This window comes from Eulemur rufifrons, chromosome 18 (assembly GCF_041146395.1).
Source record: "Eulemur rufifrons isolate Redbay chromosome 18, OSU_ERuf_1, whole genome shotgun sequence".
Lineage (NCBI taxonomy): Eukaryota > Metazoa > Chordata > Mammalia > Primates > Lemuridae > Eulemur > Eulemur rufifrons.
In genome coordinates, this window is record NC_091000.1 from 27,899,774 (window position 1) to 27,915,253 (window position 15,480).

Genomic DNA, 15,480 nt, shown 5'->3' on the forward strand with positions numbered 1-15,480 from the left:
GTATATGCAAGGCATTGTGCTAGAGCCTGTAAGAATACAGAACAGAAAACATGGTCCCTTCCAAAGATCTTATAGACTTAGGGGTTGTTTTATGGCTTGATACATAAATAAACTACCTTCCTTATTAATAAATACAGAGATCATTTGGGGGGAGGTATTGTTAATATATGTAATGCCTAACATGGTTTCTTCCCTCTCTCTCCCTCCTCTTGCTTTTTAAAGATGATGGAAAGGAGGAACCACCAACCACATTACTTTGGGTCCAGTACTATTTGGCACAACATTATGATAAAATTGGCCAGCCATCTATTGCTCTGGAATACATAAATATTGCTATTGAAAGTACACCGACGTTGATAGAACTCTTTCTTGTGAAAGCTAAAATCTATAAGGTAAAAAATTTCCCCCCCTTTTTTTTTTGTATGGTAATGAGACTTGTCATAAATATTTTCCTATGCTTTATAGATTCTAAATGTAGGGAAAATGACATATTTGATGACTCAAAGCATGGAATAACTTATAGTACATTTCTTGGTCTGATTACTTTTAGAATTGAAGTGGTCATGCTAATTTGATGCTTCATCTGTATCTATACATACATACATACACACATATAGTTATTCTTGGTTCATGTGGTTATTCTCTTGGGTTTTAGGAATAAGAGTACAGGTGGTTCAAAGGTAATTATATTTGCTGTGCACTGGGTGTTTCTATTAACATTTGACTACGATAAAACATCAGCATCTGGTAATGTTAATGAAATGGAACTGTGACAATTCTATTATGAATTCTACATTTTATTATCTTTTTTGATTTCTCAACTCCTGGGCCATGCTTGAGAATCTCTATCATATGTTCCAGCATCATATTAAAATAAAATTGGCTTTTCCCTATCTTATTGTAAATAAAATTTAGTAATCGAAGCTCTTGATGGAGTGATTGTAAACCAGTAATTTATTTAGCAAGAAAATAATGAAAGTAAGTAATAGTCAAAAAGCACTTTTGAAAGTCAGGTTATGCTCATCCATTTTGGGCCTTTGCCAAATGGAGTAGTTAGTTGAATTAGAATGAAGATCACTGGGGAATGTCTACCAATGGTCCTAATCAGTAATGTTTCCATTGTTCCTTTTGGGTAGAAATTTGGCCATCCATTTGCCTTTCATGACTTTCATAATGAATTATGTTGTTCTGACTTAAAGATTTCCATTATTTATTCTTTGATTTAACAATTATTTTTGAGTATTTTTATTATGTGCCATGCATATATATACATATTATATATACACACATACATATATGTATATAGCGCGTGGGGCAACGAGGATATAACAGTAGGCAAACTATTAAAACAACTCTTTACTGTCAGCCTACATTCTTGATGGACAGAAAGTTATCAGAACTTATATTATGGAAGAATACATGCTTCTACATTGATTAGTATCTTAAGAGTCAAAAGAATACCTTTTCTTTCATTTGTTTTTTAGTTATTTACCAGCAGGTAACCAATTACCTGCCTGGTAAAATTGGCTACTTACTGGTTTATTTTGCTTTTGTACCTTGTAAGCACGCTGGGAATATTAAAGAAGCTGCAAGGTGGATGGATGAGGCCCAGGCCTTGGACACAGCAGACAGATTTATCAACTCCAAATGTGCAAAATATATGCTAAAAGCCAATCTGATTAAAGAAGCTGAAGAAATGTGCTCCAAGTTTACACGGGTTTGTACAGCTAGTTTTCTTATTAACAAACAGGACATGAGCCAGTTCATACTTGTATTCCTTGCTCATTTTTCAAAGTTTGTTTTTAATGCTTTTAATATGAAAATAGTCCAGATTTTTTAATGGCCCCAGCTGCTAAACAGATTTTAATTAAATAACCATTATCAGAAAGAACTGGAACCAACATTAGTATAAAGCATTGTCTTTTTTGATGACTGTACACTGGGATTTCTGGTTTATATTGGTGTATGTTCAGATACGTTTTTTAGGGGTTAAGGGAACTAATATTTATTGAGTACCTGCTATGTGCTAGTGTTTTATTTCTTATGTTAATTCCTATCCCCAGTTCTATAGACCTTTTGTTTAATTACTTGAAAAACTGAATAATATATTTAGTGGTTAGAAAGATAATTTCAATTGCTCTCACAAATTATTCCTTTTACTCTAAGAATAGTTAAAAAAATTAAATTATTTTGGAAGAATTCAAATCAGTAGAACATCTTGTTCTTCTTAAATCCTGTGGTGGAGTTATGTATTTGGTAAGAAATGGCCTTGAATATATATGATTTTCATATAGGAAGGAACTTCAGCAGTAGAGAATTTGAATGAAATGCAGTGCATGTGGTTCCAGACAGAATGTGCCCAGGCTTATAAAGCAATGAATAAATTTGGTGAAGCACTTAAGAAATGTCATGAGATTGAGAGAGTAAGTACCTCATACATATGAGTTTCTCATTTTATTCTGTTACACATTGAAGATTTTGGGCAAATTGTATATAGTTTTTTTCTCTTCTCCCTCTTTATAATTCACAGATGATTTTTAAAATCAGTATTCACTTTTTTCGGTTTTTATAATGGAAATATTATAGACTGTATTTTCAGCCAAACTTCTCTATTGTTTATTCTTCCTGTAAAAATTCTTCTTAAAAACTTCTGGAATTTTGTGTCTTGGCTATGTTTTTATTGATTTTTTTTTAACTTTTTTTTTTTTTAAACTGTTGCTGCTTCTTTAGTAGTACCTACAAAGCTTAAGTAATCCTAGAAGCCTGTTCATTGTTAGGTTGATTAGTGAGGCTGTATACCCTTGATAAATATAAGCTTTGACACCTTTTCATGTTTCTGTAGCCTATATAATTCCTCGTTTCTGATAAATTCATTGTTTTTTTTTAGTCCTGTTCGCTTTTGATTCATTTCTATGACCAATAGTTAGCTTCCTTTTTTGTGTGTTTTTCACAGATGAACGTAGTTTATATAATTAATTTCCCATTTATATTATAGTCAAGTGTAGAACATCATAGTTGAAATTTGTAAGTTCTTGGTTGCTTGACTTACTTGCTAATTGATTTCTTTCTCCCATATCAGCATCACATTGCATAAGATTCAGATTTGTACCCTCAAAAATTACAAATACTACATATTATAATCCTTTGCAAATTGTTCTAAATATAAAAACTCACAGTGTTCAACATGTGAATCTACTGTTTTGTACCATCATGTATACTAATAAATTATGTTTGATATTGTCATAATAGCTTTATTTAAGTATGATTAAGAAAGAAAAAATATATATATATATTAAAGCTTCCCTTATGTTCAGCAAATAATTTAATGCTAGCTGTATGCCATATCTTGTGCTATGTTATGACCAACTGTATTTACTTATTTGAAATGCAAAGTATTTATAGACGTTGCTATACTTCAGTATAATAATAAAAAGATAATTTTGTTAGCATTTTATAGAAATCACTGATGACCAGTTTGACTTTCATACATACTGTATGAGGAAGATTACCCTTAGATCCTATGTGGACTTATTAAAACTAGAAGATGTACTTCGACAACATCCATTTTACTTCAAGGCAGCAAGAATTGCTATAGAGATCTATTTGAAACTTCATGATAACCCCCTTACAGATGAGAATAAAGAACATGAAGCCGATACAGGTATAATATTCAAAGATTTCTCATTATTTTCTCTGCTGTGTGTTTCTGTATTTATGTTTTTGAATAATATACATTTTTCTCTAGCTTCTTATTGAGCACCTTGTGGGAAGATGTTATACAAGGTTAGAAAATGATGGTTATTTTGTGAATTTCTCTAAGCAACAAAAGAAAAATTTTAATTACTTTTATACTTTCAAAATAAGTTAAACATTTGATTTGTAATTGCTCATTAGCATTTAAGACGTTTGCATTTTATTAGTTTTGCATTTAATATCTGGTTTATCCAATATTATAAATTGCTAACTACAGTACTGTAAATTGCTAACTATTAGTGTGGGACTCTACGTTAGCATTGGCTGTTATATAACTAGCTATTCCTTTTTAAATAGTAATTTATAAGTAAGCTACCAAAAGGTGAATATTGCTTAGACATTAAAAGCCACAGTGACTTATCATTTGACCCGTTTTTAATGTACCATTTTTGTAGCTGAGAGTCAAAATGATTAGGGAGAAGTCTTCACTAGACAGTTATTTGGGAAAGAATTTCAGAATAAAACTGATCTTGCATGTAGAAGGATATAAATTAATTGTATGTGCATATATTTTGTGACTCAGTTAGGGCAAAAATGTTGTAAGAGTTGGGGCATAAAAAGTGTCGGATTTTTTTTCTTTAGTCCTTAGTTTATTTCTCTTTTGAAGATATTGCTGGTTACTTTCTATGTGCTTCCACCTGTTAAAGAACTTTTGAATTATTTTGTTAATATGTTGTTAATTTTTACTTCCTGTTGCCTAAGGACAGTTTAGAACTTTCTAAGGCCCAATAGTGAAACACTTGTATAAATTTCACTTGAATCTATTCCTGCCTATTGATGCTGCTTCAACTTGGAAGAAAATACCAAAAAGAAGAATCTGCTGGACAATTTGTAGTTAAAATTGATAGCTATGACCCTCTGGCTTCTTTTGTTTACCTTTTTTTTCTCTCCTGGTTACATCCTCTTCTTCAAATTATACAAATAATACACAATTAAGTCTGATTGTACAAAGTTGAGACACTATAGAAATATACCTAGCAAATATGAAAATCTTTCACTTTTCTACCATCCATTCTCCTTTCCAGAAGTTATCCCTGTGAAAGGATCAATTCCCTTTATGCACAAGTACAATTTTCAAAGTTTTCTTTGTATGTATACCACACACATATTTCAGGGTGGTTCTTGGCAAGTTTTTTTTTTTTTTTTTTTTTTTTTTTTGTCATAAATGGGATTATAACCTACTCGGTGTTCTGCAGCCTATACTTTTTATCCCCCAATTAATAGTGCTGCTCTGTGTTTGGATACTTATCCAAATGACATTTTAATGGCTATGTAAGAATCTGTGTGAATTTTTTTCACCATTATAGTGCTATAGTAAACATCTTTGTCCATCATTATGCACATGTTTATTTAGCACGGATTGTTACAAGTGGAAATTGCCGAGTCATAGGGTATGATTATTTGAAATACTGTCAAATTACCTTCCATAAAGGTTTGTTTCATCAGTTTTTTATTACCACCAATATTGTATTCGGATTTTTTTGTTTTACATTATTGTTAACTCTAAAAGTTATTGGTCCTTTACATTTTTGTTATTTTGGGTAAAATATCTCATTTATAATTTCTAGATTTTTAGTGGGATGGAACATCTGCTTATATTTTCATGTAAACTTGGGTGTCTTCTGTGAATTGCTTGTTCATTTCTTTTGCTTGCTTTCTTTTTAAACTTATTGATTTGTAGGGATTCTTCATATGTTAAAGATTTTAATCCTTGTTTATATATTGCATTGCTTATTATATACTTTCTTACCTTCATGTAGGTTTTACCTTTATTTATGGTGAGTCTCTTTCATTATATAAAAGTTTTAGGCTGGGTACAGTGGCTCGCGCCTGTAATGCTAGCACTCTGGGAGGCCAAGGCAGGAGGATTCCTTGAGCTCAGGAATTTGAGACCAGCCTAATTAAAAGTGAGATCCTGTCTCTACTAAAAATAGAAAAATTAGCCAGGTGTTGTGGTGCACACCTATAGTCCCAGCTACTGGGGAGGCTAAGGAAGGAGGATCACTTGAGCCTAGAAGTTGGAGGCTTCAGGTGAGCTATGATGATGCCACTGCACTACCCAGGGCAACATAGTGAGACAAGAAGGAAGGAAAGAAGGGAGGGAGGTTGATATGAAAATCTTTCACTTTTCTACCCCCTTTCATTAAAAAAAAAAAAGGTTTTAATTTTTAATATGTAGTCTTGTTTTTTTACGCCTTTTGGGCCTTGCTTAGAAAGGCTTTTCCTACTTCAAAATTAAAAATACATTTATGAATATTTTTTTTTCTTCTAATACTTTGCTATTTTTAGATTTGGCTATTTAATCATCTGGAGTTAATTTTTATATACGATGTAAGATGAAGAGTGGCTTTCTACCCTCCCATGCCAATAGACTGCTAACTTCTCACAGTACTTGTTGAATAGGTCAGCATATTCTCAACTGATTTAAAATGCTACCCTTATCATGAACTAAATCCTGAAAAAGTAATATGGTTGGTTGTGGGCATGGTATCTTGTTTTAACAAATATTAAAACTTACTGTGAAGACATAATTAAAACTATATGGTATTGACATCAGCACACAGGTTTCTTTTCTTATGATCAGTTTCTCTCTTCTTAAAATAATACTATGTCATCTTTAGAATTTTTATGGTTTTACATGCAGATTTTTGCTTTTGCATAAACTGTAAAATTAACTTGTCTTCCAGAAAGTTTCTTCTGGAATTTTTGATTCAAAACAGACTGCTATTTGAGAGGGGGTGCAAGAGGTGGGCCTTAAACAATGTTGAATTCTTATATACCAGAATGTATGTGTCTTCTATTTACTTTTTAGTGTAATTATTATTACATAACTTTGGCAAATTTACTGTTAGCATTATTCCTATGTGTCCTTCTTCCTATTACAATATTCTAATATAGTACAACATTTTATATTAGGTCATTAAATATGAACTGTCCAATTTCAAATCAAAAGTTCAGTTTATTATATCTCAAACAAGAAATAGTACAATTAATGAAACTATTGACACAATTTTGCCATCTTTACAGTAGCTTGTTTATGACAGCATCAAAGAAGCCTAGAGAGCAAGTGGCGATGAAATTGCATAAGGCGTTTTCCACAGTTTGTTGAGAATTGATTATTTTTCCTTGCAAGAAGGGGTCCAAAGCCTGGAAGAAGTGGTAGTCAGCTGGTGCAAGGTCTAGTGAATACCATGGATGACAGAGAGTTTCCAAGTCCAGCTTCTATAGTTTAAGCAGTGTTTTTTTGGTGACATGTGGTCTTGAAAAAGGATTGGCCTGTCTCTACTGAGCAAGCTTGGCTGCTTATTGGCGAGCATCCTCATTTCCTCCAATTGGTGGCAGTAGACATCCGTTGTCATCGACTGACCGGGTTTCATGAAGCTGTAGTGGATAATACCAGCACTGGAACACCAACCAGACACCATTAGTTTTTTTTGATGAATATTAAATTTTGGACTGTGTTTCAGCACTTTAACTATTGTGCCGAATGCTTGTGATTGTCAAAAAGCATCCATTTTCATCACATGTAACAATATGGTATAGAGATGGTTCACCTTTCTGTTGTGACAACAAAGAAAGGCAAGCGTTGAGAGGATTTCTCTTCTGACACTCATTTAATTCACGGTGGAACCCATCTAGCCAGCTTCTTTCCCTTGCCCATTTGTTTCAAATGGTCGAATATTGTGGGAATGTTGACGTCAGACCTTGCTGCTTAATTCACACGTAGGTTGAGATAGATTCTCTTCCACTACAGCTTTCAGCTCATCATTATCCACCTTGGTCTCAGGTCACCCACGTGGCTCATTTTCATGATTAAAATAACCAGAATAGAACTTCTCAAACCATGGATGTACTGTGTGTGTTCATTAGCCACATCCTTCCCAAATACTTCATTGATATTTCGATCTGTCTGTGTTGCATTGGTTCCACAACGGAACTCATATTCAAAAATAACACAAAGTTTAGATTTATCCATTGTTTCACAAAAATTGCTTTAAAAAATTTTTGAAAGATAATCACAAGCCAAAACATGTGTTTGAAAGAATGAGGATGTTCCTATAAAAAAAAACAAAAAGGTTCAAAGTGAATGAAATGTCAGAGATACTAACTGTCAAACTTAGTACTTAATAACCTAATATGTCAAGTTGTATTCTTACTGATCTCTAACGTTAGTCAGTTATCTCTGATAATAGTGATTTTTCCATTGAATTTTGAAAGTTTTCTATGTCCAGCGGTCCCCAACCTTTTTGGCACTAGAGACTGGTTTCATGGAAGACAGTTTTTCCATGGACTGAGGGTGGGGGTGTGGCGTATTGTGAGACAGGGGGAGGTGGTGTGGAACTCAGGCGGTGATACACGGCCCATTTCCTAGCAGGCCATGGACTTGTACCTGGGCCATGGCCCAGGGGTTGGGGACCGCAGATGTAGACCGTTATATTAATCTATAAATGGTAGTAATTTTGTTTCTTTCAATATTTATACCATCCTCCCCCAATGTCTTATTGCATGGTTAGGGCTGCTAAAACAGTGCTGTTTAATAGGAGCAATAGTGTACTTACTGCCCTTTTTTCTTTAGAGGGAGAACTTCTAATGTTTCACCATAAAAGTCTACTATTTGTAGTAAATATTTGGTAGTTACTCCTTATTTGATTGAAAAGTTATTTTTCTTTTCTTGTGTTTTTATCTTTTCAGTAAACTTTAAAGTCTTTATTTGGCCAGATTTATTTTACCCTCTTACGTGGATGTTAGTTAGTATGGCTGGTTATAGTAGTCTTCAAATGTTATTTTCTGTGTATGCGCATGTATATACAAACATTTTTTAAAAAGATGGTCAAATAGTATCTTCTAGCACAGTAGAATTTTCTTCTAGTTCCTTTTAAGCTAAAATTCTGAGCCTTTATTAGGCTCACACAAGTAATAACTAATATATGTAAAGTTGAGAATTATAGTACTTCTCTAGATAATTAGTGCTAAATTAAATGAAATAGAATTTGAACTCTTAATTTCCTGGTAATTCTATGGTGAACTGTCATGAGTTCTTTTAAAACAGTGGCAGGCAGTATAGAATAAGGCCCATAGGTCAAATCCATACTGCAGTCTGTTCTGATAAATAAAATTTTGTTGGAATATAGATGAAGTCAGACCCATTAATTTTCATATTATTTATTGTTCTTTTTTGCTGCAACAGCTGAGGTTAGTTACAACAGACTTGTAAACCTAAAATTACTTAGCATCTGGCCCATTACAGAAAAAGTTTTCTGACTTTTGTTTGGTATTTCATAGTGGAAAAATCATAGAGTTTGGAGTCTAATTTTGTTATTTTTATATTTGACTCTTTAATTGCCTACAGTTAAGGTTGGTCTAGCATAGTAGAAGAAGCCTAGATTTTGGAGTCCTAGTGAAATAGATTTAAATCCTTGCTCTCCCTTTTACTATCACTCTGGGTTGTTGTTTTCCTCTGATACCTGTTTTCTCATACTTTACACTCCTAATCTATGAAGTTGTTGAGAATGTTAAATAATGTATGTACTGTATCTAGCATGTAGCAAGGATGCAAGTGGTAGCAGTTATTTTACCATTATTAAAGGTTAGCATTTATGTGGCTACCCATTTATAGTCTTGTGTTTTCAGAATGTAATTTTTTTGGTCTTTGTTTGAAGCTTTCTTTTTTTAGTATTAAGGAATTTTTACCAGGAAAAAGATAAACAAGTATGTATTTGGTTTGGGGGGGTTATATGTTATCTAGTGCTGCAAAATAAATTATCCCAGAATTTAGCAGCTTAAAACAGCCGTCTCTGTGTGTCAGGAATTCAGAAGCATCTAGGTGGCTCTGGCTCAAGGTCATTTATGAAACCTATGGTTCACGTTTTGGCTGAGCCTGCAGTCATCTGAAGGCTTGACTAGAATGGAAAGATCCATTTCCTAGATTGCTCACTGAGAAGGCTGTTGGCAGGAGGCATTAGTTCTTAGTCTCTCCATAGGGTTTCTAGAGTTCCTCAAGACATGGTAGCTAGCCATGAGAGAGAACAAGGAATAAGCCACAACACTTTTTAAATATTATGTTCTCTTGACATCCCACCTTATTATTCCTTCACATTCTCGTTGGGCATGAGAGAATCACCAAGTACAACCTACACTTGAGGTGAGGAGAATTGAAGTATTTGTGGATATATTTTTAACTGCTGTTGTCCGCATTCTGTTTACAAATTATTTACATTATTCTCATATACAAGTATAGTTATCCCTCGCAAGGCCTTCAAAAGTCTTATCCATTACCATGTTAGCTTAAAGTCTAGAATATTGTCATATAAATCAGGTATAGGTGCTGATGTAGCTCCTTCAGGATAGCTTCCCCCCCCCTTATGTATAGTTTTTTAAGTGTAGTTATTTTAATATGAAATCCTGTGAACTGAAGACACAGGTTATAAACTCACTACACACCAAATATAAAATGATGGAACAGGCATGGGAAAGCCACCATAGACATTCTCAGGAGGCACACAGGATTTACTGGTTCATGTAGGTTAACAGTTACTTGATTAGCACTCAAGACATAGGAATGATTTTTTGTGGCTACTGGCCCTGCCCTCTGGGTTCTTGGTTGCACCTTGTGAATCATCCATCCTTTCTCTTGAAAGTTAGCATTTGTTTGCTATTGAGTAGTTTTTTGGTCGGCTTGCTGCCAGTAAAATTTGCAGGGCAGTGGCAGGGGGGTGGTTCTAAAGGCCTTTTTTCATTGTATATTAACTCTGTTTCTTTTAGTCCAAATTTGCTGTGTTTCTGCCCATATAATTCTTTTTAAGACATTGTAGATCTTTTGTAAATCTTACTGGAATCTATCTTGAACTTCTGTGAAGGGGAGAACACCTTTAAGTTTCTTAGAAGCTTTATTGTTTGAGAAGATCTCTGTGAGTCACCCTTAAAATTTTTAGAGAGCCTTTCTTCAAGACTGCTGATTAGTGAGGCACCATCATTCTGAGTCCTGGGTCTTAACAAAAGATTTTAAAGCCAAATCCTTTGCTTTCCCTCTTAACATGTTTTCCTAACAATGCCCTGGATTTGATCTTTGCCTAGCAGCCATTTCTGGAGAGACTGAGTTTTCAAAATCATCAAATTCCTGCTCCCTCCTAAAGTTTCTTTCTCCACTTGCATTTTACTGTAAGCAGCAAGAGGAGTCAGGTGCTGCCTTCAACACTTTGCCTGAAAATCACCTTAGTTAGATCACTCAGATAATTTTGTGCATTTTGTAACATTGTTGCTAAACTTTCTGCCACTATATGATATCCTTCACTTCAACTTTAAACCCTCACCTGCAGCTTTCTCAAAGTCCATCCACCTTTTGCCACTCTCTGGTGCTAGAGTTACTTCCACATTTTAAGTTTTTATAACAGCAATATCCCACTTCCAGATACCAACATCTATGTTGGTTATTTACTGATGCAAAACAAATGACTCAAAGACTTAACAGCTTTAAATAAAAAACATTTGTTATCTGACAGTTACTGTAGGCCAGGAATTTGAAGTCAAGATGTCAGCCCAGGCATCTTGAGGGTTGACTAGATTTGGAGGATCAGCTTCCAAGGTGGCTCACTCTCATGGCTGGAGGCCTCAGTTCTTGACCACACGGTTCTTTCCATAAGATTAGGTGGTTTTCCTCACAACATGGCAGCTAGCTTCCTCTGAGTGATCCAAGAGAAGACAAGGGAGAACCCACAGTGCTTTTAAGTCCTACTTAATATAAATGTTACATACGTTCATTTCTAGTACATTCTATTAATTACTGCTGAGTCACTAAGCATAGCCCATATTTAAGGGAAGGGGAACTAGGCTTTGCCTTTTGAAGGGAAAAATTCATAGACATTTTTTGAAATCATTACAGTGGTATATTTTCAGTTTTCAATATTAACAAATGTCCAAATGCTGACTGAGCGTGTAGCTTTCAAATCTGTTGCTTGAAACCTAAACATATACATTTTTCACTTTATTATAGCATATGTGTCGGTGATTTTCTTTTGAGACATCCCACAGTTTATACCTCTAGAGATATTGTTAATTTTTAATATCAAATTTTTAATTTACCATAGAGTTATTCATTTATTTTTGTCAACAGATATTTGAGTGTTTTCTGTATATTTTGGCATGCTGTTGGTCCTGAGAATACAGAGATTACAGATTAATACAGGGTCTCTTTTAACAAGGAGCTCACAGTCTACAAGAGAGATAGGTATACAAAGTATTGTGATAAGCAAAATATGTTAGGCATAGTGGCAGCACAGAGAAGAGAATGAATAACTGTTTGGCCTGGGTAGAGAAGGCATAACTAAGAGAGAGCATAGTCCAAAGCCATGGAAATATCCATCAGCTTGTTATATTCATAGAATTGCAAGTAGCTTAACATTGCTAGAATAACTCCTGTGTTTTGCCATCCTTAAATGTTTACATGCATACGCAACCTGGTTTCCAAAAAAATTTTTGAGGTGGTTACATTGTTTGCTGTCTAATGTGAAACCATTCAAAGGCTAGGTACCTTTACATGCATACCATACAATATTTTTTTATAGGAGTTTGGGAATATTAAATAGTAGTAGTTGGTAATTACTAATCTGATTAACATGCTTATAATTTCATTAATTAACATTTACTGCCTACAGCAAACATGTCTGATAAAGAGCTAAAGAAGCTACGTAATAAACAAAGAAGAGCGCAAAAGAAAGCCCAGTTAGAAGAGGAGAAAAAAAATGCAGAAAAAGAAAAACAGCAGAGAAATCAGAAAAAGAAGAAGGATGATGATGATGAAGAAATTGGAGGTCCAAAAGAAGAACTTATCCCTGAGAAACTGGCCAAGGTAATTGATATTGTTTAGCACAATTCAGTGAAATTTCATGAGCAGCCATAGTCATTTTTATACTATCTTATTTGACCCATGTGATTATAGATTTTAGAGCCCAAAATTTTAATTTTTAGTCTTCTTTTTAAAATATTTTGTTTCTGATTGTATTTCATGTTTAAAACTTGCAGTTATGATCCTTGTTAAGAGTCATCCACTGTCGTATAGTGGAAAAAATTTTGGCTTTTGAGTCATTCTGATCTGGGTCCAGACACCAGCTCTTAACACTTTCACCGTGTACCTGCCCTTGGACACTTTGTCTAACCTCTCTGATGGTTTTTTCATCTATAAAATAGGACTAAGAAAATCCTTACTAGGACTAGGGAAAATATATGTGTGAAACATCTAGTGTCTGTTACAAGTGGTTAACATGCAAACTTTTATATCTTGGCTAAAGTGAGTTTGTTATAAACTGAAAACTATATGTGTATCTCTCACTTACTATATTGTCAGTTTACATTATTTCTTACTGGCCTTTCCCATTTAAACCTAATACCTTAAAAATCCTTAAATATTTTCCCCAAGTCAAAATCTGACCTGCTGTTTTTAACCAATAAACTGAAACCACATGAACCATTTTGATTAATAATATTCCTGTGCCCTTTCTTATGACCCTTAACATCTTCCTACTCAGTATGAAAATAATTGCATGGACCAAAGGTGGCATGCGTCTGTAGTCCCAGCTACTTGGGAGGCTGAGGTGGGGGGAGTGCCCCAACTTAGGAGTTCAGCCTGGGCAACATAGCAAGACCACCATCTCTATAGAAATAATAATTACATAATTTATTACATAAAAGCAATATAGTAAGCACATTGCCCTTGATTTTAATTTTAGCTTCATTGGTATATAAAAATTCAAAATCATTTCCTTGATTGTTTTGTAACTAAGGAAAGTTATAATACCCAAACAAATAAAGAGTTGGAGAATATGTTTAGAATTATACCAGAGTATGTGGACAGTAACATTTCCTAGACATAGTAATATTGCTGTGAGAAATGTAGAAACATCTAGTTTGGATTTCACAAGGGTATATTGACATATTTTCACAAATAATTGCATACCTGCTAGGAACAAACATAGTATCTTTTTATTGTTGAGTTTATTGGAAGATTACAAAGGGAAGTGAAAAAGCACAGAAAATTGACCTTTTAGGCTTCTTGGAGAATTGTGAAGTCATTCAGGGCGTAACATCAACTTAGCACTTCCATCGTTATACCGCAACTTCATTTGTTACTGCTACTTTTACCACTGTCACTGCCTACCTTCCACCATTGCTTTTTTACTTGCTTTTCCCTTTATCCCATGACTTTTCCCTAGTGACTTTTTTCTTTGTAACTCTTCGTGAGAGGCTCTATTTGGATTGTTTAGTCACTGTTTAATAAAGAGTATACCTACAGAGCGGAATTCTTGTATCAAGCCCCCTTGTAGACTGTTAGGTTTTCCTTGTGTCCAGCGTCAAGTGGTTGCCTTTGGACCAGATGTCAAGCTGTGATCTAATTATTCTTAGGTTTGTAGAGTCTCAGAACAAGATAATGCCTATAGAAAGTGCTTCTGACTGCTTTGTTTGGAAGGAACTTAGTTGAAAGCACCCCTTTTCATGGACTGTTCCTTAGTGTACATACTATTCTTGCCTGTTAGGCATATAAGAAGACACTTCTCTTCCTTAGCTAACTTTCTCCAAGATGCCCTATCTAATCTATGCTTACTCATATCACCAATGTGGTGACAAAGCCAAATTACACCAAGCCATCATAACTAGGAGTGGCATTGGCTATTTTAAATGCTATCCATCAAGTCTGGGTCTTTAGTCTATAGTGGGCTGTTTGGGGTATTTTCCTGTATTTTATCATTCTTTCATGGCAAATTTAGTGTCACCAGTTCAAGATAATATACAGTTATGTGTGGCTTAACAATAGGGATACATTCCGAGAAATGTGTCCTTAGGTGATTTCATCATTGTGTGGACATCATAGAGTGAGTGTACTTGTTTAACCTAGATGGGATAGCCTGCTATGCTCCTAGGCTGTTTGGTATAGCTTCTTGCTCCTTGGCTATGAACCTGTACAGCATGTTACTGTACTGAGTACTGTAGGCAATTGTAACATAATGTTAAGGATTTGTGTATCTAAACATGAAAAGATACAGTAAAAATATGGTATTATAATCTTAGAAGACCACCATTGTATATGCGGTCCGTCCTTGAGCAAAATGTCCTTATGTAACACATGACTATATATGAAATAAAATCAAAGTATTATCAATTTAGTAGTAATTCCAATTAAGAAGGAGAAAAGGAAACTGGGAAGGGGTTCAATTAGTAAATTTAATATTCAGTTAACTGATTATAAATCTGAGGTCTTGGCTGAAGCTGTATTACTTGTTTCTCAATAGTTGGTATTTGTAAATTCCCTCACCTGCTACTCATCCTGTGTCATTCCTTGCCTTCAGTCAGCAGCATCTGAACTGAATTTTTTTTTTCATGTTGTGTATATACACTTTTATTCCAAGGGCTGTAAGTCCTTAGTACAGTATTCTTCCTATATTGGGTTTAATCACTTTAAACTTTTTGTTGCTATAATAGAGAGATATACTCCTATACCACATATCTTAATATGGAGATTAGATTTCAAGTCAGTTTGTAAATTTAAAAATGGTATATGATAAACTGCTCTTGCGAATGTCTTAAATTGCCCCTCAAGCACAGTGCAGTCCTATTCCACATGCATTCATTCAACCTAGGTGAATTCGACTCTTCATGACTGTAATTTTTTCTTTAAGAGAGGCAAGGATATGCATAATGCTGGTAATTCTATCCAATATTCCCCTCAGTGAACACTGA

At 34.3% G+C, this 15,480-nt stretch overlaps 1 protein-coding gene across 2 annotated transcripts in view; it reads left to right on the forward strand.

Annotated features, from left to right (window-relative positions):
- NAA15 (N-alpha-acetyltransferase 15, NatA auxiliary subunit) overlaps window positions 1–15,480 on the forward strand; it is a 71,161-nt gene that overhangs the window by 41,038 nt on the left and 14,643 nt on the right. For both annotated transcript variants that reach the window (XM_069493181.1, XM_069493182.1), the window contains exons 11-15: window positions 223–392; window positions 1,565–1,717; window positions 2,295–2,423; window positions 3,448–3,661; window positions 12,405–12,598. In XM_069493181.1, the coding sequence (XP_069349282.1) occupies window positions 223–392; window positions 1,565–1,717; window positions 2,295–2,423; window positions 3,448–3,661; window positions 12,405–12,598 (860 nt within the window). The remainder of the gene's footprint in view (window positions 1–222; window positions 393–1,564; window positions 1,718–2,294; window positions 2,424–3,447; window positions 3,662–12,404; window positions 12,599–15,480) is intronic.